At 45.3% G+C, this 21,439-nt stretch overlaps 1 protein-coding gene across 5 annotated transcripts in view; it reads left to right on the top strand.

The window, feature by feature from the left end:
- DLC1 (DLC1 Rho GTPase activating protein) overlaps nt 1–21,439 on the top strand; it is a 262,539-nt gene that overhangs the window by 15,083 nt on the left and 226,017 nt on the right. For all 5 annotated transcript variants that reach the window (XM_081208657.1, XM_081208660.1, XM_081208661.1 and 2 more), the window contains exon 2: nt 7,306–8,449. In XM_081208657.1, coding sequence (XP_081064783.1) covers nt 7,421–8,449 — 1,029 coding nt within the window. In that variant the 5' untranslated portion in view covers nt 7,306–7,420. The remainder of the gene's footprint in view (nt 1–7,305; nt 8,450–21,439) is intronic.

The raw sequence follows: 21,439 nt of genomic DNA on the forward strand, positions 1-21,439 counted from the left end.
CAGACAGCCACTGTCGGACTCTACTAGTGACTAGAGCAGACATGTCTGAGGAGCTCCGTCACACACGGAGGTTTGTGGGGGCGCACAAACTCTGAGGGAGCACGTTTTCACGCACAAGCAGCTAATCAAACCCTCACAGCAGTCCGACAGTCTTTGTACGCTGCCTGTGCAAGAGAAGGCATCATGAGCGAACCAACCGGAACCGGAGGAGCAGGGGCTGGAGCTGGTCCAAGCTTGGAAGATAGATACCGAGCGTTGGAGGTTCAACTGGCCCTGCAGACGGCGAGGCTGGAGGAGAGAAGGGCTCAGGATGCAGACAAGAAGGGGAGAGCCACTCAATTCCCCAGAAAGGTACCAGGATTGGTGCAGAAATTTGGGGGGGACCCCAAGGACTACCATGCTTTTAGGACAGAGATGCAATATGCCCTTAATGTGCAGTTCGATGAGTTCCCTGATGAGGAATCGCGAGTTGCTTTTGTAATTGGGCATCTTGAGAAAGGGGCTAGAGACTGGGTTCGACCCCTAATGGCAACGCACAATGACATACTAAAGGACACAATGAAGTTCTTTCGTGCAATGGATATCATGTTTTCCAGCGATATTGAGGAAGGGGTGGTGCGCAGACAGCTAATGGCTTGTAAGCAGGGGAGTCGATCTGTCCGTGAATATTGGACTGAGTTTACCATGCTGATTCACAGACTGAGTTGGGATTTATCGGCGGCACCCGTTCAAATGCTATTTGAAGAAGGTCTTTCTTTGGGGGTGAAAGACGAGCTGGCACGGAGCCCCAGGGCGGAGTCTATGGATCAGCTGACCAAATCTGCGCTGACCATAGGAGCGCGGCAGGAGGCAAGAGCCTTGGAGAGGCGGGAAGGGAGAGGGGAACGTTGGAAGGAGTTCCGCATTCCAGACATTCCTGAGCCAGCTTTCCCGCCGGCAGAGCCGATGGAAATCGGAACAGCGCGCGCGCGCGCATTTTCAAAAACCAGCGAGGGAGCTAAGAAGGAGGGAAAGGGCCCCCGGAAATGCTATCTCTGCCAACAGCCAGGCCACTTTGCCAGAGTCTGCCCCCAGAGGAAGGAATGGCAAGGGATGGTGGGAGCTGTTGAGGGGGGAGAAGAAGGGGGAGCGGAGCAGGTAAAAGCCAACGCCTGGTTGCCACAATTGGGGCACTGCAGCCAGGCCAAAGAGCAGTGAAAGTGCCCGTGCCAGAAGCTCCTCAACCTGCTCTAGTGATTGAAGTGTCGCTAGAGCTGCAGAATGGGCATCCCCTAAAAATAAAGGCGCTATTGGACTCAGGCAGCTCCTGCAATTTTATGAGCAAGGAGTTTGCTGCTGAACACCAGATACAGACCATCCCTTTAAGCAACCCCCTGCAGGTGACCACGATTGATGGCAGGGAGTTGTTGGGAGGAGGAGTCCGCTTGCAGACTGTCCCAATGATAATGAGGGTGGCAAGGCACACAGAACTGATAGCGTTTAATGTGGCCACCCTGGGAGGCGCTCCCATTATTTTGGGAATGAGCTGGCTAGCTCTACATGATCCGCTGGTTGGCTGGCATCAAAGAGTGGTGTCCTTTGGTTCAGCACATTGCCTAGAACACTGCAAAGGGGAGAAGGGTTCAGTAGGGGCCCAAGCCACCCTAGCAGGGACTGAAGTAATGGGGAAGGTGAAGGTACCACCACAGTATGCAGATCTCAGCGACGTGTTCAGCGAGAAGGAAGCTGACCAACTACCACCTCATAGACCCTTTGATTGTCAGATCAATTTACTCCCTGGAGCACAGCTTCCCGTGGGCAAGTTGTATGCCATGTCAGACAGGGAAATGCAGGAGTTGCGAGGGTTCATTGACAAGAACCTGAAGAGAGGCTTCATCAGAGAGTCCAAAGCAGCAGGGGGGAGCCCAGTGTTCTTTGTGGACAAAAAAAATGCGGACAAGCCGAGACTTGTATGTGATTTTAGGCGGCTGAATGCAGTGACTGAACCGGTGGCGTTCCCTATGCCCAGAATTGATGATATTTTGACCATGGTGAGGAAGGGAAAGATTTTCACAAAGCTGGATCTAAGGGGGGCGTACAACCTGATACGCATAAGGAAAGGGGATGAATGGAAAACCACCATGTTTACCCCTTTGGGGGCGTTTGAATACCTCGTTATGCCATTTGGATTACAAGCAGGCTCCGCGTGTTTTCAATCTTTTATGAACCACGTGCTGGGCCCTTTGCTCTACAAGAATTGCGTTGCCTTTCTAGATGATGTGTTGGTGTATTCTGAGAATGAGGAGCAACATGTGAGAGACGTCAGAGAAGTGTTGAGCAGACTGCAAGCCAACAGGCTGTGGGTCAAACTGGAGAAGTGTCGGTTCCATACCAAGGAGGTGGAATTCCTGGGGTACCGCCTGTCAGACAAGGGATTGGCCATGGATCCCGGCAAGGTACAGGCAGTGCTGGAATGGAAAACACCCAAAACCAAGAAGGATGTGCAGAGGTTCCTAGGGTTTGGAAACTTTTATCGTAAGTTCATCCGCAACTTCGCCCATCTGACGGCGCCCATCACTGACTGTCTCAGCAGTAAGAAGAAGTTTGTATGGACGGCGGAGGCGGAGCGAGCGTTTGAGGAACTGAAAAGGGCCTTCGCCTCTGAAGAACAACTTCTGCATGTGGATTTACGAAAGAAGCTAAGGGTTGAAACAGATGCATCTGACAGAGCCATAGGGGCGGTGCTTCTTCTGCAGCCGGGGAAGGAGGAGTCGGAGTGGCGTCCGTGTGCCTTCTTCTCGCGGAAGCTGAACAAATCCGAGAGGAACTACACGGTGTACGACCGAGAACTGCTTGCTATTCATGAGGCGTTCCGGAGATGGAGGCATCTGCTAGTTGGTGCACAACATAAAGTGCAAGTGTGCACGGACCATAAAAATCTAGAGTACTGGAGAACGGCGCGAGTGCTCAACCAAAGGCAGTTGAGATGGGCCCAAGAGTTCTCCAAATTTAACTTTGAGATTTGTTATGTGCCAGGCCCAGAGAATGTTAGGGCGGACGCTCTCTCACGCAAACCTGAATATTTGGAGGGGGAGGGAGCACCCGAAGAAACCCATATCATTCCAGAGGACCGCTGGGTGTGTGGGGCGACTTTGGTGGGGCAAAGGGAATTGGTAGAGGGTACGGTGCAGGATGCATACGCCCAGGGGAAACTCAGGGATCTCAGAGGGGAGGAAGACAAACCCGGTGGTTTTGAGGAGAGAAATGGGGCATTGTATTATAAGGGAGCGTTATACATACCTGAAGGGGAATTGAGGGAGAAAGTACTCAAGCAGCTGCACGATAGCCCCACAGCAGGGCACTTTGGGCAACACAAAACCATGTGGCTGGTTACCAGGGAATTTTGGTGGCCCAAGGTCAGGGAAGATGTGCGGGAGTATGTGAGAGGGTGTGAACAATGCCAAAGAGCCAAGGGGGAGAGGCAGGCGCCGGCTGGTTTATTAGAACCACTGCCCACACCTGAGAGACCGTGGGAAGCAGTGGCAATAGATTTCATGACTGATCTGCCAAGGTCTAGAGGGAAAACAGCCATCATGGTTGTAGTAGACCTGTTAACTAAAATGGCCCACTTCATAGCCTGCTCACATGCGGTTACAGCAGAAGAAACCGCCAAATTGTTTGTAGAGAATGTGTTTAGGTTGCATGGCGCCCCCTTGAGGGTGGTTTCAGACCGAGGGAAACAATTTACTTCCAGTTCTGGAGGAAGCTCATGAGCTTACTGCATGTAGAGGTTAATTTCTCGACGGCCCGTCATCCTGAAACCAACGGGCAGGCGGAAAGAGCAAATGGGGTTCTCCAACAATATTTGAGGTGTTATGTTAATGACAGAGAGAATGATTGGGTGGAGAAGCTGGCGTTGGCAGAATTTGCCTACAACAATGCAGAGAACGTGTCCACGGGGATGAGCCCCTTTTTGGCTAATCACGGGTGCCATCCCAGAGCCTTCCCAGGGGGGGAGGGGGAGAACTGGAGCGTTCCAGCTGCGGAACAGTTCGTGGAAGAAATGGAAGCGATCCATCGCCAGCTCCAACTCAACTTAAACAGGGCTAAGGAGGAATATAAGAGGCAAGCAGACAAAAACAGAAGGGAAGGTGAAAGCATCAGGGTGGGGGACCAGGTGTGGCTGTCAACCCAAGGGTTGCCATTCAAAGGAGGTTGTAAGAAATTAAGACCCAAAAGGCTGGGTCCGTTTGAAGTCATACAGCAGGTCAATCCAGTGGCTTTCAGGCTCCGGTTACCGAACCACATGAAGCTGCACCCAGTTTTTCACAGGTCGTTGCTGTCACCGTATAGAGGAGACAGTGAGGGGAGGGTCACTAGGGGACCAGCAATGGAGGAGAAGGAACACAGCTACCATGTAGCGGAGATCCTCGATTCCAGGTGGAAGGGAGATCAAGTAGAGTATTTGGTAATGTGGGAAGGGGAACCGGAGTCGGAAAACACCTGGGTTAGGGCAGAGGATGTCAATGACGAGGTTTTAATAGAGACTTTTCATCAGAGGTTCCCACGTAAACCTCAGCCTGTAGCGAGGTTCCGAAGGGAATACTTTGCCACCACCGACGAGGAAGAGGAGTTGGAGGGGTTCCCAGATTCTGAAGAGGAGGAGGATTCAGCTGGCCAGGACGACGATCGATGGAGAGAATTGTTCGAGACGTCAGAAGATGAGGAAGATTCGTTTCGGGGTTTTAGCCCTTCACCTCCCAGGGGGGAGGAATTGGGAGGGGGTGAGGGGGGCCCTGGAGGGGAGGTGGATGTCAGGGAACTGCCATCAGAGCATCAGGTGGTGGAGGGACTCAGGCAGGATGAAAGAGACTCAACTGCTGAAGCAGGGACCAGCAGGGGGAGGAGTGGGTCTCTGAGGGAATGCGAGCAGGAGGGAGGGCTCAGGGAGGCTTCCAGCGAGAACAGTGGTGAGGTATCGGAGTCTCCCATAGGGAGACCCATACCTCGCAGGAAACTGTCACGCCGTGAGTCCAGGAGACGCGTTTCCGTTAAGGAACTTCTTTGCTGGAAACGCTTCCGCAGACAGCCACTGTCGGACTCTACTAGTGACTAGAGCAGACATGTCTGAGGAGCTCCGTCACACACGGAGGTTTGTGGGGGCGCACAAACTCTGAGGGAGCACGTTTTCACGCACAAGCAGCTAATCAAACCCTCACACCCATTAATCAGGCCAGAGGACTGTGTAATGCTTGCTGGGATTTTTTCCCCCTCCATTTATATTTATGAATTATTATAATGCGCTGGCTTTCTTAGGACAGAATTGCAGAATCTTTTACTGTGTTCTTTGTTTGTTCACCTCTGATTTTATCTGTCCTCCACTTCATTCATCCATGTTTACAACAGACAGCTGCTTTAAGCAGATGAACAAGGCCAGTCACTAACTGCCTATTAATCAGGCGTTAAATGGATCATTTGTACGTCACCTTTTATTTTGTACAGCAGAAGAGCTGAGATTGGGAACATGAAATCAGAACAAAACAATGGGTGGTTCACTTAATTACTATAGACTACAAGCCCATGCAAACAATTAAATTACCCCTGAGTCAGTTTTCTTGTCCTGAAGTAACTTGGGACTCAGCTACATTAGTAAAATAAAACCCAGCATTTTGAATGCATAATAAACATGTAACACCAGTTGGTGCCGGAGAACAACATAAAATTTCTTTGTGGTTTTCCATAGTGGTTTTTTCCCCCCTTTTGTTATAACAATTTAATTTCTAACTTATTTATAGCGGTTTTTTCCCTGTGTGTGGATCCACCCTTAGTCAACAGTATCGTCCTATAAAATGATAAGGAGAATTATTCTAACACACATCAACTACCAATGTGCTGTAAAATGTGTAGTATAATGGATTCTGAATTATCATCGTCACCATCATCATTTATTAAATTTATATACCACCCTTCATCTGAAGATCTGAAAATGGTTCACAAGATATAAAAAAACAGGATAGAAGCACAAAAACAAAACAGTAACCTCCCTCCCACAACCACATTTAAAAGGCCATAAAATATAAATTAGCCAAAGGCCTGGCTGAAGAGGAATGTTGTTGCCTGGCACCTAAACATGTATAGTGAAGGTGCCAGGTGAAACTTCCTGGGAAGAGCATTCCACAAATGGGGAGCCGCTGCAGAAAAGGCCCATTCTTCTGCTGCCACCCTCTTTTGGATGAGCCACATTAAGAAGGGCCTCAGATAATTATCACAGTTTATTGGGAGAGAAGCAGTCCTTGAACTATTGTGGCCTGAATGGGTTCTAAGAGTGACATACTACACTTCTAGCTCAAGGAACATCACATGACCACCAGTACCCTTTTAGTTAGCATGCTGTACTTAAAAAATCAAGAAGGGACAATAAGGGAAATCCCATAGCTGTGGTTTCAGCCCTCAGCATCTAGTAGCAAGCCTGAGAAGGACCTCTGCTAGTAGGATCAATGAGGCCTTCTAATCAAAGTAGACAATGCTGGACTCACTGTAAGGCAACTTTATATGTTTATATTCATGTGTGTGGGACTGTTTCAAGCATATCCCAAACTGAACACAACTCACATTTAGACAGCCTTCCAGTGATCTTGTAAATAGTTTGGTCGCTGAGCTCTATCTGTAAAGCTCCGGCACCTATTCTAAGAAAACCATCTACTCAGTCAAATGTTTCTGCCTTCTCTGATAGTGGTGGTGAAGTAAGTTGGGGAACACTAAACTGTCCTTGGAAATATTCTTCTAAAAAATAATTAGCGAAGATAATAGTTCTAAATATGTTCAGCCTAGGGTCTAAATTTACCAATGTAACAAAATAAATGAATATTCTAGAATGTATGAATAGTTCAAAAGGCAGGCACTGAAATTCAGCCTTTGACAATAATGTGGTGCTTGGTTATTTTCATGAATAGGAAATGTGGACTTGTGTTGTCTACGAAGACTCACAAGACCAATGGCTTTTAAACCCATGAAAATAGCTGTCTCATGACAGAGGCAGTGATGAGAGACTCATTGTCAGATTTTGGCTTATGGAACCTGTTGTGTTCCCATAAAGTTGTTTATAGCATTCTGTTTACTTCATTTGAGGGAGTAATCAGCAAGGAGGCTATGCTAGATTATAGCTTCTGCCTTTGTTGGAAAATGATTAAAGTTATTCTGCAAAACATCTTTCTAAACTCTTCGTAACTCATGCACTTATTGTTGCTTTTCCATACTTCCCTCCCCGCTAGATGCGCTTCTGTTACTTACATTGAAACGATAATTTATTTCTTCTTCTTTTTACAGAAGATATGCAAGAGGTAAAACCATTTCATCCTGCAGAGAATTTCATGGAAGTCATAATGTTTCCTCTGGCCCTCTTTGCATTACACTGTGGAACCTGTTGCTAAAGTACTATGACATGTCTCTAGCAATCAGAAAAAGAAGCTGGGAAGAACACGTGACCCAATGGATGGGCTTGCCGTTTGGGTCTATTGATTCTAATATATTATGCAGGCATGGCCTAGTAGCTGACAACTTGCAAGCAGGTATGGAAAATGACAGACTTCGGAGCGAAAGCCAGAAAGAAAGAAGTGCTTCCTTGCCGGACTGCTGTCATGGTGGAGAACTGGGAGGTTTCCCCACAAAGCTGCTTGGTAATGTTTCCAGAGAGGTAGATGAAAATGACAATCATCAAGAGGAAGAAGAATTCCCCTCCCTTGAGGCTAGCACAGAAACATTGGTGAATGTTTCCATTGGTGGTGATAATGATGCCAAGGACAATGACGTAGAACTCTCTTTGGAGAAAGTCAACCACCAGCTTGGTGACCCTGAAGAAAAATGGTCAGCTGAAAGGAACCAGTCAGAAGGAGGAGCAGGACTCTTCATGAAGATGGACCCAGGTGTGGAAGCAAAGGAAGACTCCAGTCATGCCTTGGATTCTGTTGGGAAACTTCATAATGAGACAGATCCCAAAGCACTGAAGGAATATATTTGTGATAGCAGAGAAGAGAGACTAGAACTTTGTTACAACAGCTCCAATGAAAATGAAGAGACCTCAGAAGAAAACTTCTCTGAGCCTCCAGATGCAGGAGAAACAATTCCTGAGAAGAAGATGGCCTGTGATATTGTAGCTGCACAGAGGCATGAAAAATCGAATGCTCCTAAAGATGGGAATGAAAAAGAAGTCTGTGGTCAATTATTTGATGAATTTTCTCCTGGTCCGTGTAGTGACCTAAATGTAGTTGTTGCAGACTCCAGAAATGTTCTTGTGCCATCACCTGGTTCTTGTTTCCTATCGGAGGAAAATGTTCTGGATGAAAATGGCTTTGCCTGTGCTCAAGACAAATGCATCAAAAGCACGTCCCTGGTGGAATGTATAAGTGATTTAAAGAACAACACGACCACACACGAGCCTACGGACGGTCAAGTCATTTTGCGCAAAAGAAAGGTAGGACATGTAAAAAAAAGTGTTGCTGTTGTTTTCAGATTTCCTGGGAAATGTGTGTTCCTAGGCAGAAGCTGACAGTTGAAATAGCTTGGGGAAGGAATGGGTGTAATCCAGTGTCAAGTTAAGACTTAGTCAATGAGACCTCAGCAAGCTGAAAGCAGCGGTGTGAAACCTCGAGCCCATGGGGCTAATTAGGCCTGCTAGGCCTCAGAGGTTGGCCCACCAAAGTATTTTTTGGTAAGCCATGCTGACCTTTCCCCCTGCTTGCTGACAGAAAATGGAGGCAGTTCGAAAAGCATTGAATTTGGCCTGCAAATGAAGACTTGGGAGCGCACTTAGAGTGCAAATCTGCTTCTTCCTTCAAGCCATGGCTTGAATTCAAGTGGTTCAAGCTGGGTAAAGGAATAATCGGCGGCTCAAGAGTACACTCCAAATTCTTCCTTCGCAGCCATGGAGTGAATGCATATCATATGACAAACAGGTGATTGACAAGTGAGTAACCCCACCCATCTGTCAAAGTGCCCATGTAGGGTTGGACACCTCTGGATCCCCCTTGCCACAGCCTAGCTTAAAGGCTTCAGTTAGCATATTAGAAGGAATTCAAAGTTCACAGTCAGTCTACATTAGCTTGGGGCTGGAGAGGGATCCAGTTAACTGCTTCATCTGGCCCTAAGTGCAACCTGAGATCAGCATAGCACTTAGTAGAGTCAAAATAATTCCAGTTAGTGTGATTGGCAAAATGCCTCCGGAGGGCTTCACGCTTTTCTAAGTTATCACAGTTTTACCTACATGGAAAATGAAGGGGTATTTGGAAGACCCTGCTCAGGTGAACAACCAGCACAAATCTGAAGGGAAGTGGACATCCAAGGGAAATGGGTGGTAAAAGATTCAGGGTGGACAAGAGATTTCATTTTTTCACACAGTGCACAGTTGTGGTTCCCTGCCACAACTTGTGGTGATAGCCACCAACCTAAAGGTAAAGGGACCCCTGACCATTAGGTCCAGTCATGACCGACTCTGGGGTTGCGGCGCTCATCTCGCTTTATTGGCCGAGGGAGCCGGCGTACAGCTTCCGGGTTATGTGGCCAGCATGACTAAGCCGCTTCTGGTGAACCAGAGCAGTGCACGGAAATGCTGTTTACCTTCCCACTGGAGTGGTACCTATTTATCTACTTGCACTTTGATGTGCTTTCGAAATGCTAGGTTGGCAGGAGCAGGGACCGAGCAACGGGAGCTCACCCCGCCATGGGGATTTGAACCGCCGACCTTCTGACTGGCAAGTCCTAGGCTCTGTGGTTTAACCCACAGTAAGAGACAAATGTTGGGAAAATAAGGCCATCTGAGAGGGCTGTTGGGCCCACGTCCTTCTTGGGGCTTCCCATAGGCGTCAGAGTCTGTGGGAAACAGGATGCTTAACTTAAATAGGCCTTTGGTATGAGCCTTACGTTCTTAGGAAAAGGCTTTTAATCAAATTAATGAAATTTCTCTGGGATGTTTTGACACTTCTTGATACGAATGTTCAGTAAGTGACTTTTGTCTAGAGACAGACTGTGCATTCCCACATTGCTGGCTCTGGCTGGGTGTCTCTAGGGTCAGGCATCTACCGGGTCACTCCCCTCTGCTCTTCTCATATCCGCTTGTACTAATTGGTCCGAAAAAGGGCAAATTTATGTCAGTATTGATTCAGCAGAGCAGCCCCAGGATCAGCCTCCTTTTCAACACACCTGAGACTCCTACGGAATGAGGAAATGACTTATGTGAGGTGCTAGTTGGGGTGCGCATAAGACAGTTACAGTCACATTTGAAAGCAATTTCTGGACAGCACAAATAGCTCTCCCCCCCTCCAGCCCGCCGCCCACAATTCTGACAAAGGAACGGCAAGCGATTTTAAATCCCTTGTGACAAGAGTCCTCCCCAGTCCCCAAATCCTTATTCATGAGGTAGGATTAATTTTGCTTGCAGCTGGACGGTAGGATTAAACTGTAAGTGTCGCTTTTTCTCTGGCTATGTTGTTAGCTCTGTCAAAGTTAGACAGTGCCTGTGGCGAAAATCTTCAAAGCCTCCATATTTGACAGCAGCGGCTAAAGCGGAATGCTGACTCTCCCATTTTCCCTGTTGCTAGGAAGCATATGCAGAGGAGCAAGACCAGGCCTCTGCGTCTGCTGCTTTCTATAAATTGTAGGTGAGATCACCAAGCTTCTCGGTGATTCAGTCCAGGCAGCCCAGCCACTGGAAGAAGAATCTGTAGACCTTTCCAAACTGCTGCTTGCTGCCTCAGTAAGTTGCCTTGCTTAGACATCCAGAATAGTTGGGCTGGCCTTCTATCTTCTGGAAGACATTAAGATTTTTTTATGGTTGGAATCCATTGATCCTTTGATAGAAGATTCTAGAATCCCTCCAGCTCTTGTAAGACTATAAACTCTCATCCATGAACGTGGGCCATGATGGCTGGGGCTGATAGGCGTTCCGAGTCCAACAGCACACCTGGGTTTCTCATCGCTGCTATGAACAGAACAAGAACCTTCATAGATAAAATCATATGCTCCCAATCTTATACATATTTACTCAGAAGTAAGTCCAACTGAGTTCATTGGCACTTCCTCCTAGACAAGTGAATGGAGGGTTCAATTGTATGCATACATACCTGGGAGTAAGCCCCATTAAGCATAGTGAGACCTACTTTTGAATGAATGAATGAATGAATGAATGAATATATATATATATATATGTCTGTAGTGCTTATCGCCATCACCATCACCAGTCAGTGGAGGGACATTTGTGAAATATCCCCTATCTGCACTGTACATTTAAGTGGTATTAATCTATGCTAAACAATCACAACTTCCCCCAAAGAATCCTGGGAACTGTAGGTAAATAAGGGTGTTGAAAGTTGTTAGGGGACCCTTATTCCCCTCAAAAAGCCACTGTTCCCAGAGTTTCCTATGAAGAGGAGAGAGGGAATCACTCTGAGAACTGTAGTCAGAGATGAGAATAGAAGTCTCCTAACGATTTCCAGCACACTACCGTTCCCAAGATTCTTTGGGAGAAGCCATGGGTGTTAAAAGTGGTATGGTACCGCTTTATGCAAATAGTGCAGGTGGGGCTTTAGCTAATGAAGCTTATACCAAAAGCATAAATGACAAACTTATCAACAGGGAAAAAAAGCAGTGGAAAACTCACAATTTTGTTGCACTAACTTGTTTAATTAGAATTTATGCATTGTGGTGTTCTTCGGTTTAATTTATTTAGATTACTGTGTAATTTGTACTTGGAATTTACGCAAACACCATCATAAATATTATCTCTGTCCCTTAGGAAGCTATGGAATGCTATCCCACAGACTTCAGCCATGTTTGGGTAGACACATGATGGATTCCAAACAATCCAAAAAGAATTTAAAACAAGTGCTGAACAAAACAGAGTCACTAATGGGATGATTCGAGGCCATGGAAGTGCAACCTTTTATGCAAATTTAAATTTTGACACATTTTTGCGACGGCAGGCAGCTATAAATTTTAGAAGCTGCCAATTTTGTCTAGACTGCAAACCCAAGAACCATACTGCAACTGTTATGCATCAAGTCAGGAAACACTTGGGTTTCAGCTGCCTAAAATGGTAATAAATGCAGTTTTATATATGACTTTATAACCGCTTGCCAGCATCTCCCTGACTAGCATCATGGTGCTAAAGTAATTGATGTACAGTAGATTCCTCTTTAACTAAATCATCAAAACCTTTTATTTCCCCACAAAATAAACTATAAACTATGTTGATCTGAACCTAATCAAAAAGTCCCTGTTCTAGAGGTGGATACATTAAATCAAGAGAGTTCTTCATTTAGGAACAAAGTGATATTACTAATCAAGAGTTCTCAGTAATTTTGGGAAATGAGTCACAGACACGGATGGGGTTCTTCTTCAATCGCGCTCTGATATTGGTCTCTCTTTTCCCCCCTTAACTCCCTGCCTTTTCAAATCTTACTTTCGTCAAACCTCTAATTCTCAAGCCACTTCCTACTCTATCCACATTCTTCGGCTGCCCTGCCACCAATCCCAGTTGCCCTTCCTCGTTTATTTTCCAGTTCCTCTTCCCATTTAGATTCCTAACCCTTGATGTCACTGCTTATCACCACATCACACATCCTTCTTTGCCTCTAGGGCTGTGTGAAGATTTCCATAGCCAAACTGGTCTTCACATATCTTGCAAGAGTTATCATCACTTCTTGAGATGCTGCTGTGACCCACTAAGCAACTAGAATGCTTGTGAACATTCCTTGGGACTCATAGAAGCCCATTGACAAAGAGGAGTATGACAGCAAGGAGAGAGGTGGCAAACAACTATTGCCATTTAGCTTCTTATATCCAACCTTCAATACCGCAGAATTTTCTTTTGCATCTCGAGGTCCCCAAGCCACCCCAAACAAACTCACACTTCACACATCAATTTTTATTTAAGGTTTTTAGCATGACTTTGGCCACAACTTTATTTAAATACACACATGTGAGTGGTTGTTTAGGCATTGGTTACGACTATCTGTCCTTGCCCCAGGGACAGAACTGACTTCCAGATTCCAGCGAAAGCCAGTCAGGGAAAACAATATTGGGGAGAAATGAAGGTGGGCAGCAGACCCTCACTTCTCACCCGGATGCTCCCGGGGGCTTGCATGGCCCAAGCCCGATGCCAGGCACTTGGATGACAAGGGGTGGCAAGCCCCTGGATTCCTTTAACGGAATTCCCTTGCAGCACCACCATTGGAGGGGTAGGCACTTACCCCTCCACCAACCAATTTTAATCAATGCCTAACCGCAAACCTTACAAGTTGTGACGATTTGCTATGCAGTAGGCAAAAACCAAATGGCACCAGCCAATCAGCCAAATGGACAAAATTCCTACCAGGCCCCTGCCCCAACAGCAGACGACCCCATGACAGGCATAGCAAGGTCAATGCAAAAAAAAATAAAAATTCAGGGAGGGTGGGCGGGTGATCCGGTGAACACAGCCCAAGAGGACGCTCAAAGCTGCAAGACGAGTATTTAAAACCTTTGTCTCGACCCACAAATTGGCAACATAGGAATCTCCCCAAAGACTCAGTTACCCAATCACTGCCTGTGGCCATCCAAACATATCTGCCCCGCAACAGTGGGGTGGCCTGCTAGCTCCCACCGCAATACGTGCTCTCTGTTAGGGAGAACACGTTTTGTGCATGTGTCCACATACCCAACACTGATGCTGATGACCATAGCTTCCAGTTTTCAAGCTGTGTGTGTATATCGCCAATGCATTAAGATTCTCTGTGGGTAAGAATCCTAGCTCAGGATCACACCTTCTAATGCTGAACTCAGACCCAGCATGATGACATTGTGCAACCGCTGAGCAATAAGGCTGAGGTACCTGCATATTAGGGACGTGGGTGGCGCTGTGGGTTAAACCACAGAGCCTAGGGCTTGCCGATCAGAAGGTCAGCTGTTCGAATCCCCGTGACGGGGTGAGCTCCCATTGCTCGGTCCCAGCTCCTGCCAACCTAGCAGTTTGAAAGCACGTCAAAGTGCAAGTAGATAAATAGGTACCACTCCGGCAGGGAGGTAAACGGCATTTCTGTGTGCTGCTCTGGTTCACCAGAAGCGGCTTAGTCATGCTGGCCACATGACCTGGAAGCTGTACGCCAGCTCCCTCGGCCAGTAAAGTGAGATTTGCACCGCAACCCCATAGTCGTCCGCGACTGGACCTAATGGTCAGGGGTCCCTTTACCTTTCTACCTGCATATTGGGGTAAATCCCACAGATTGCAGAAGTGTTTTTTTAAAAAAAAACATAGGGGGGAACCCCCAGCCAAGAAAACCCAGAAAGTGGGCAGGTTGTACGTGTGCAGCCATCCAAAGAAAAGGGAGTAAAGGACCATATAATGAAAGTGAATCTTAAGCAACTTCTTTGCCCCTAAGGGGCTATATATCTACCTGTCTACCTACCTATCTATAGATTGCCCTTGGCCATATGGACAACTTTATTGAAGATCCATTTAACCCACAAAATGTTCTTCAACAAAAAGTAATGTGAGTAATGCCCCCAAGCCTGTACATTTATCTCTTCAGATCCAGAAGTAAATTTCTGGCCCAAAAAAAAGATCCCATGGTTTCATTGTCCTTGTTTGGGGGGGTGCCTTCAAAAAGACACTGAAAAGACTTCTTTTCATTTTCTTTTTAACGTTGTTAGTGCTTGGAATTTCAGAAAGGGAAAAGCAACACTAGGGAAAGTGTATCACTCCACACCGAGGTGTTCCAGGACTGCCTTCTCCTCATCGTGGCTTGTTTATTTCTAGAGCTCTCATTCATACCTACACACTGATGCTTTGTAATTTACTGCCAGAGTAGAGAAAGAGATGAGCAAGAAGAAAGACTAAGGAAATATACAAGCGGAAATAATGTTCGGCCTCGTATGATTTGTTGGGTCATCGCTGGATTGGACTTTGTACCTTGATACCATGTTCCTTTTTCATGTTCCATTCCCATCTGGCTCAGTTCCCTGGACATGACAACTCAAAAGATAATCTGGATGATAGATCTGGAAGCAAGGGCAGCATTTGGACAGAGACAGAGAAGCCTGTGATAGAGGAGGCTAAATGCTTGCTAATTTATACAGTATATATTTAAATCTGAGTCCATACCTGGCGCTTTCTATTCTTCTTTTGCTTCCTTAATCCTTTCCAGTTTCCGTGAATGTATTCATCGTTCTCCAATTCTTAGGTCATTCTGTACTGCCACTTAACAGATGCCAAAGGCAGAACCAGCCCAACTGCTGGGCAAAATGAGGCAACTGCCTCAGATAGAATATGTTGCATGACAGCAGGGGCAGCCTTCAGGTTGAGCCTCCTAAGACCCCACCCCTTGTCCTGAGGCTTTCCCTCTGCTGGAGGATAGGATCCTGCTCCCCTCCAAACTAGACTGATGCTTCAGGTATAGTAGAGGATGATATCCTGTCACCATTGTTTCTTTCAAAGATTTTCTTGTGTAACAAAACAAAGAAAGAAACAGAGAAAAGTCTCCACTTTCAATTCACAGTCTTTTTCACAGTTCCTTTATGTTCAGTATGAGTCACTGTTATCATAGACATTGTGAGGTTGGAGGGAAAGGGGGGAGAGGGGGGAATAGTGATCTTTCATTGTATTGCTTAGTGTTTGTGCAGGGTTTTTATTTCTTCTTCTTTTTTGTTCACTAAGGAAAGATACAAATACACTTTATATACTTTACAAAATAAAAACCATATTCACCAAAAGAAAATTATAATATATACCTATGTGGCTTCCCTCCACCACAACTCAACATCCTTTATACTATAATGTCTTTTTTACATTGTGTCTTTATATAAATCAATTTATATCCATTGATAATTTTACTCTAAAAATGAATCATGTTTGTGCAGGGTTTTTGTGTCAGCTTCACATGGGTAGGTCTCTCTCTCTCTCTCTCTCTCTCTCTCTCTCACACACACACACACACACACACACACACACACAGCATTGTTGAAGTAAGATTAAACTGCCAGCCAAGGCAGCTTTTGTATGTCGAATGAGGAGGGGCTGCCATCTTGTCTGTCTTCTCAGGCAGCAAATTGTCTTGGACCCAATGCTTCCATACCTGGGTTGCGACTTTGAGCTCAAGGTGCATATCTGTCTAACTATTTGACGCCACCTGTACATAAGCTGGCATTCCTGCTTTTTGAGGTGTGAACTTCCTCCTGCCTCCTATATTAGGCATTGTAATGCTCTGCCCAGTTCTTAAATAGGACTTTTTGTGTTAAATCCACTTATTTTCCCTTTGTTGACTTTCTGTGCTAAAGCTGGAACTCATCCACCCCTGCCTTTGCCAACATTTGTGAAGTCTGCCCTTCTTTCCATTCTTACTGCCAACAGTCCTCAATCTCTCTCTCTCTCTCTCTCTCTCTCTCTCTCTCTCTCTCTCTCTCCTTACACCTCCATAGATGTAGTACAGTGTTTGCCGACCTGAAGCTCTCCAGATATTTTGGACTACAACTCCTGTTGGTGCCAGCCAGCACAGCCAATGATTGGGGGGATGATGGGAGTGGTAGTCCAGCAATTTCTGAAGGTTCTCCAATCCTGGGTTATGCAGTCAAATCAATAACATCTCCTTACCTGCTTTCTCTGGTGCCTTAGATATATGTAGGATAGGATATAAATATCCCTGGCTAATTTGCTTGATACACGCTGAATAATAATAATAATAATAATAATAATAATAATAATAATAATAAATTTATTTTTATAGCCCACCCATCTGGCTGTGTTTCCTAGACACTCTGAGCAGCTTACAGCACATAAAAAAATTGTAAAACATTAGACATTAAAAATGTCCCAATACAGGGTTGCCTTCAGATGTCTTCTAAAACTCAGATAGTTGTTTATTTCCTTGGTATCTGATGGGAGGGCATTCCACAGGGTGGAACGTTAGTGTTAGTTACCTATTTGTAATGGCATTAATTAATATTTTTAAAAAATCAAACAAATACTTTCAAAAGCAGTGTTAGAAACTGAGATATGAAAGGCAGGAGCTAAATGGCACCTTAAACCTAGGCCATGGGCACCCCATGGAGTGTCTAGCCGTGCTTTTTATATAACAAGAATACAAAACTGAAAATGAATGAACTGCAGCTAAAATCTTATGTTTATTTTTCACATGTCTGTGAAGACTGCAAAAAACAAAAAAAAACACAAAGCCATACTTCCCCCCTAATATTCTTATGAGGGTCTTCATAGGGTCTTCAGAGAGTGGGTGGAAGTGAGGAGGCAGAAAAAGGTCCTCCTTTTCTTCCAGCAGTGGCAGTTTTAATCTGAAATCTTAGGCTCAGTACTGTACCCAGAGCTCAGAAACAGCTTACACTAATGAACTTCCCTGTCGCAAAATGCATCTGGAACAATGGGAGTTTTGAACGCTGATCAAAACAGTTTAGTAATATAAGTCCTTTCATTGCACAATACAGTGGTACCTCTGGTTGCGAATGGGATCTGTTCTGGAAGCCCGTTCGCAACATGAAAAGAACGCAACCCGCAGCGGTGCGTCTGCGCACACACGGGTTGAGATTCGCCACTTCTGTGCATGCGCGTGACGTCATTTTGTGCTTCTGCGCATGCACAAGTGGTGAAACCCAGAAGTAACCCTTTTCAGTACTTCCGGGTTGCCGCAGGGCGTAACCTGAAGGAACGTAACATGAAGCGGACATAACATGAGGTATGACTGTATAAGAAGGAAGGGAATTTAATTTAGCTACCTCTGTTTTGTAGCCTGCTTTAACTGTTAACATATAACAGCAATTTAAGTCTGAAGGAGAGCAAAGATCACCTGGTCCTACCATAGCTATGATAGGAAGAGTGCAAAAAATTATTAAAGTGGTCAAGAAAATTACTGGTAGATGAAAGCTCTCACTAATATAAAAAGTAGATCAGGTGGGGGGAGAGCCAAGGGAGAGCAATAAGGAAATGCCGGTCTTAAGTAGGCACACAATCTGCAGTGTTCCTTCTCCAAAATAAAGATGTATGTTAGAAAACGAGGAATTTACATGTTTTGAAGTAAAGAGTTGACTGAGATATTGCTTGTAAGACTGCATTTGTATGCAGTTATATAATGTAACATCATAGCTCTGTGACTTCACATATTCATCCATAGCGGGCATACCTGGGAACTGTAGTTCACTTCTTACAAAGTTACAATTCCAATGCTGTTAACAAAAGTCAGTTATTGTCAGGCTTTAGGTAAACGGCTTCCTCCCTCCCTTTGGCCGTGGATAAACAGAACAAAGCAAAAAATAATCTCTTACCATTTAAAGAGATTTTCAGGATCACTGCAAAAGAATAAAGAGTCCATTCTCGGAGTAAAGGTGCTCCCAGTTAAGGTTTACACCCCGAGTCATTTCTTCATCTTGCAACTTGATCTAAAAACCGCTTTACTTTCTGTACTGCCACCTTATCTGCTTGTTATGACCTTGGGCTGGGCAGATGTAGGCTGTCCAGCGAGAGAGAGTCTGTTAACTCTCTCTTTCCCAGTTCTTCTTCTAGCTGTTCACCACCCATTTCTTCCCAACTTTTGTCTTCTGAACTATGTCCCTCTGCAAACCACTGTTCCAAATCTATACTGTCCCACTGCTCCTGGGCAGCTTCAGGATCCTGACCAGGAGCAGGGGTGGGGGGAGGTTCCCACCATAACTCCTTTGTGCAGCCTTCCTCAGCACGGTCTCTGGCAGTTATAGGATTCTCTGAAGGAAGGAGGGTGCATCCAATACATGGTGTGGGTGAAACCAGTGGGGATGTATTTGTTCGCCATATGTTTTCATCCCATGTGCTAATCCGATGGACAGTTTATATTTCCTGATCTATTGTAGTATGCAATCTGCAAAGCTACATGTTTCCTGTCCCACCAAGTTATAATGTTGGAATTTAACGTTGCTGCTGACGTCTTGCCTACTGATGGCTTCTCACATATGTGAGAATATACAGTGTTAACAACACTGTTGTATCTATCTAACCTAATTTCCAGTACTGCTGATATTATATCCATGTGTTCTTCAATTGTTTCCATTCACAAATAAATGAGCCTTCCAATTGCCCATCAAGTAGCCGTGCGTCCCAGTTATTGTCAGTATGGGACATGAATGATGAAAGGACATGAATGATGGCTGGAGGGTTTCCCCCTCACAGTGAGATGGCAAGACTTCCTGAGCTGTGCTTATCAGAATTATTATTTTTAAGCATTTTATAATGCTGAAGCTGAACGGAGTAACCTGTCTTGTAGCTTTGTGTGATTGTGATGCTGAGAAGGGAAGACATGGAAAGTTTACTCCAACTGCAACTTAATTGTTGTGAGCTGCAGTGTCATGTACCATGGCAAATTGTGCTGTGTTTTTCCTAAAGATGTTTTTCAAGTGTTGAATTGTCATCCATGAACTGCTGACCTAAGTATCAGACATGCATCTGACCATGAGTAACTGACTGACATACTCTCTAGTCCTCAAGCGTTCAGCAACCACAGCTACAGATGTGTTCAACCTTGGGGCTGGGTGTATGAAGAAGACTGGCAGTATCGGTTCTTAGTTTTTCATTCCTAAAGTATAAGGAAAAATAATCTATGCTGAGAACAATGCAATAGTTTGTGTGGCTGGAATAAAACCAAGATTCCAAAGGTGAAAGGACAACTGGATATAGCTCACTCAACCATTTCCTAGTAAAGTTAAAAATACGTTTTGCTGGTGGGAAAATGGCATTTGTCATTTGAGAAAATTGCTTTATTTCAGAAGCAGTCACATGTAGCAGAAATTTCTTTGCCATGTGTGTAGGTTTTACAGTGTTTCCATCGTAATAGCACTGCTGAAATAGAGATTTTAAAGGATACACTTTCCAGAAGCTACCACTTCAGAACTAATAATTTAAAGACTTTCGCATTCTCTTGTGATCTCCAAGTAGGAAACACCAGCAACTTTTCGTCTGTCAGGAAGTAGCCTACACTGATGTCATTGCCATGTTGCCAGAGCAAAGCCCTCTGGGAACCTGACTGAGGGCTCTCAGGAGTAATATCTGAAAGGAAATGTGTATCTTTTCCATTCATCACTACAGTGTTTGCTTGAAGTCACTACAAAAGCAGCCTTCAGAGAAATTACTTTGCTCAATATTTGAAGGCCAATAGGCTTTGCGAAGTTTTACAGCTGTGTGTCTCGCCTGTTTCTTTGAGGGGGGAGGGGAGAGAAACAAACTTGTAAAGAAAACCATGAGGGTGGAAGGTTTTGCTTCTGCTTTTTAACAGAACACTGAGGGGGCAATCACAAAGGTACCATCAACCAACAATAATAGATTTTCACCATGCAATTGTCACCTAACCAGGAAGAAGAAGAACCCATGTGATTAGCCCTGAGCATATGGCGGCAGACCTTGAAACTGCACATCCGTGCGATGGGATGAAGTATGGAAAAGCAGCTCCTTGTGTTGCTGACGTAATGTCTAAAGAGCATCTTAGTCACTGTGAAAATGAAACAGAAAGATGTCCTGAGCCATTCAAACTGCCTGTATTAGCATAAGCCTCTTACCAAATGAAGTTTGATGAAAACAATAGGAAATTATGCAATGCTGCTGGGGACTCTTAAGGCCCCACCCCAGTTGAGGTGAGGAGAAATTAACACTGTGACGGCACCAGTGGTTGAAGGTGCCTGTAATGAAATGCTGATGGCATTGATCAATTGTCCACCCAACGAACAAGCGTGTTTGCACCAATGCAAACAGATCCTAATATCCCATCACAATGCAATGGGTATATAAGGGAGTAAATGATTTAAAAGAGTAAAAGGTAACTTAGGACTCAGCTACACTGGCAAAGAAAAAGCACTTTGTATGCGTTGTATGGGACGCGTGTGGTGCTGTGGGTTAAACCACAGAGCCTAGGACTTGCCAATCAGAAGGTTGGCAGTTCGAATCCGTGCAACGGGGTGAGCTCCTGTTGCTCGGTCCCTGCTCCTGCCAACCTAGCAGTTCGAAAGCACGTCAAAGTGCGAGTAGATAAATAGGAACCGCTCCAGCAGGAAGGTAAACGGCATTTCCATGTGCTGCTCTGGTTCACCAGAAGCGGTTTAGTCATGCTGGCCACACGACCCGGAATCTGTACGCCGGCTCCCTCAGCTAATAAAGAGAGAAGAGCGCCGCAACTCCAGAGTCGGTCACGACTGGACCTAATGGTCAGGGGTCCCTTTACCTATGCGTTGTATATGCACTATAACAGTGTGACACCAGATGGTGCTGTGGAGTTCCATTTTTGCCAATCCGATTTCTCATACAAAGTTTATAACGTGTTTAACTGAAACGCTTCTGTGATGTGTCTAGATCCAGCCTTAGTGTAGTTTTTATCCCCCAGATCACTTTAGCTTATCTCTTTATTTTGCCCTTTGCACCCAATCCTGCTTGCTCGTCATAATAACTGCAAAATAAACAAACTCTTACTTCTTA

The sequence above is a fragment of the Podarcis bocagei genome (genome assembly GCF_964188305.1).
Source record: "Podarcis bocagei genome assembly, chromosome: 9".
Classification (NCBI taxonomy): domain Eukaryota; kingdom Metazoa; phylum Chordata; class Lepidosauria; order Squamata; family Lacertidae; genus Podarcis; species Podarcis bocagei.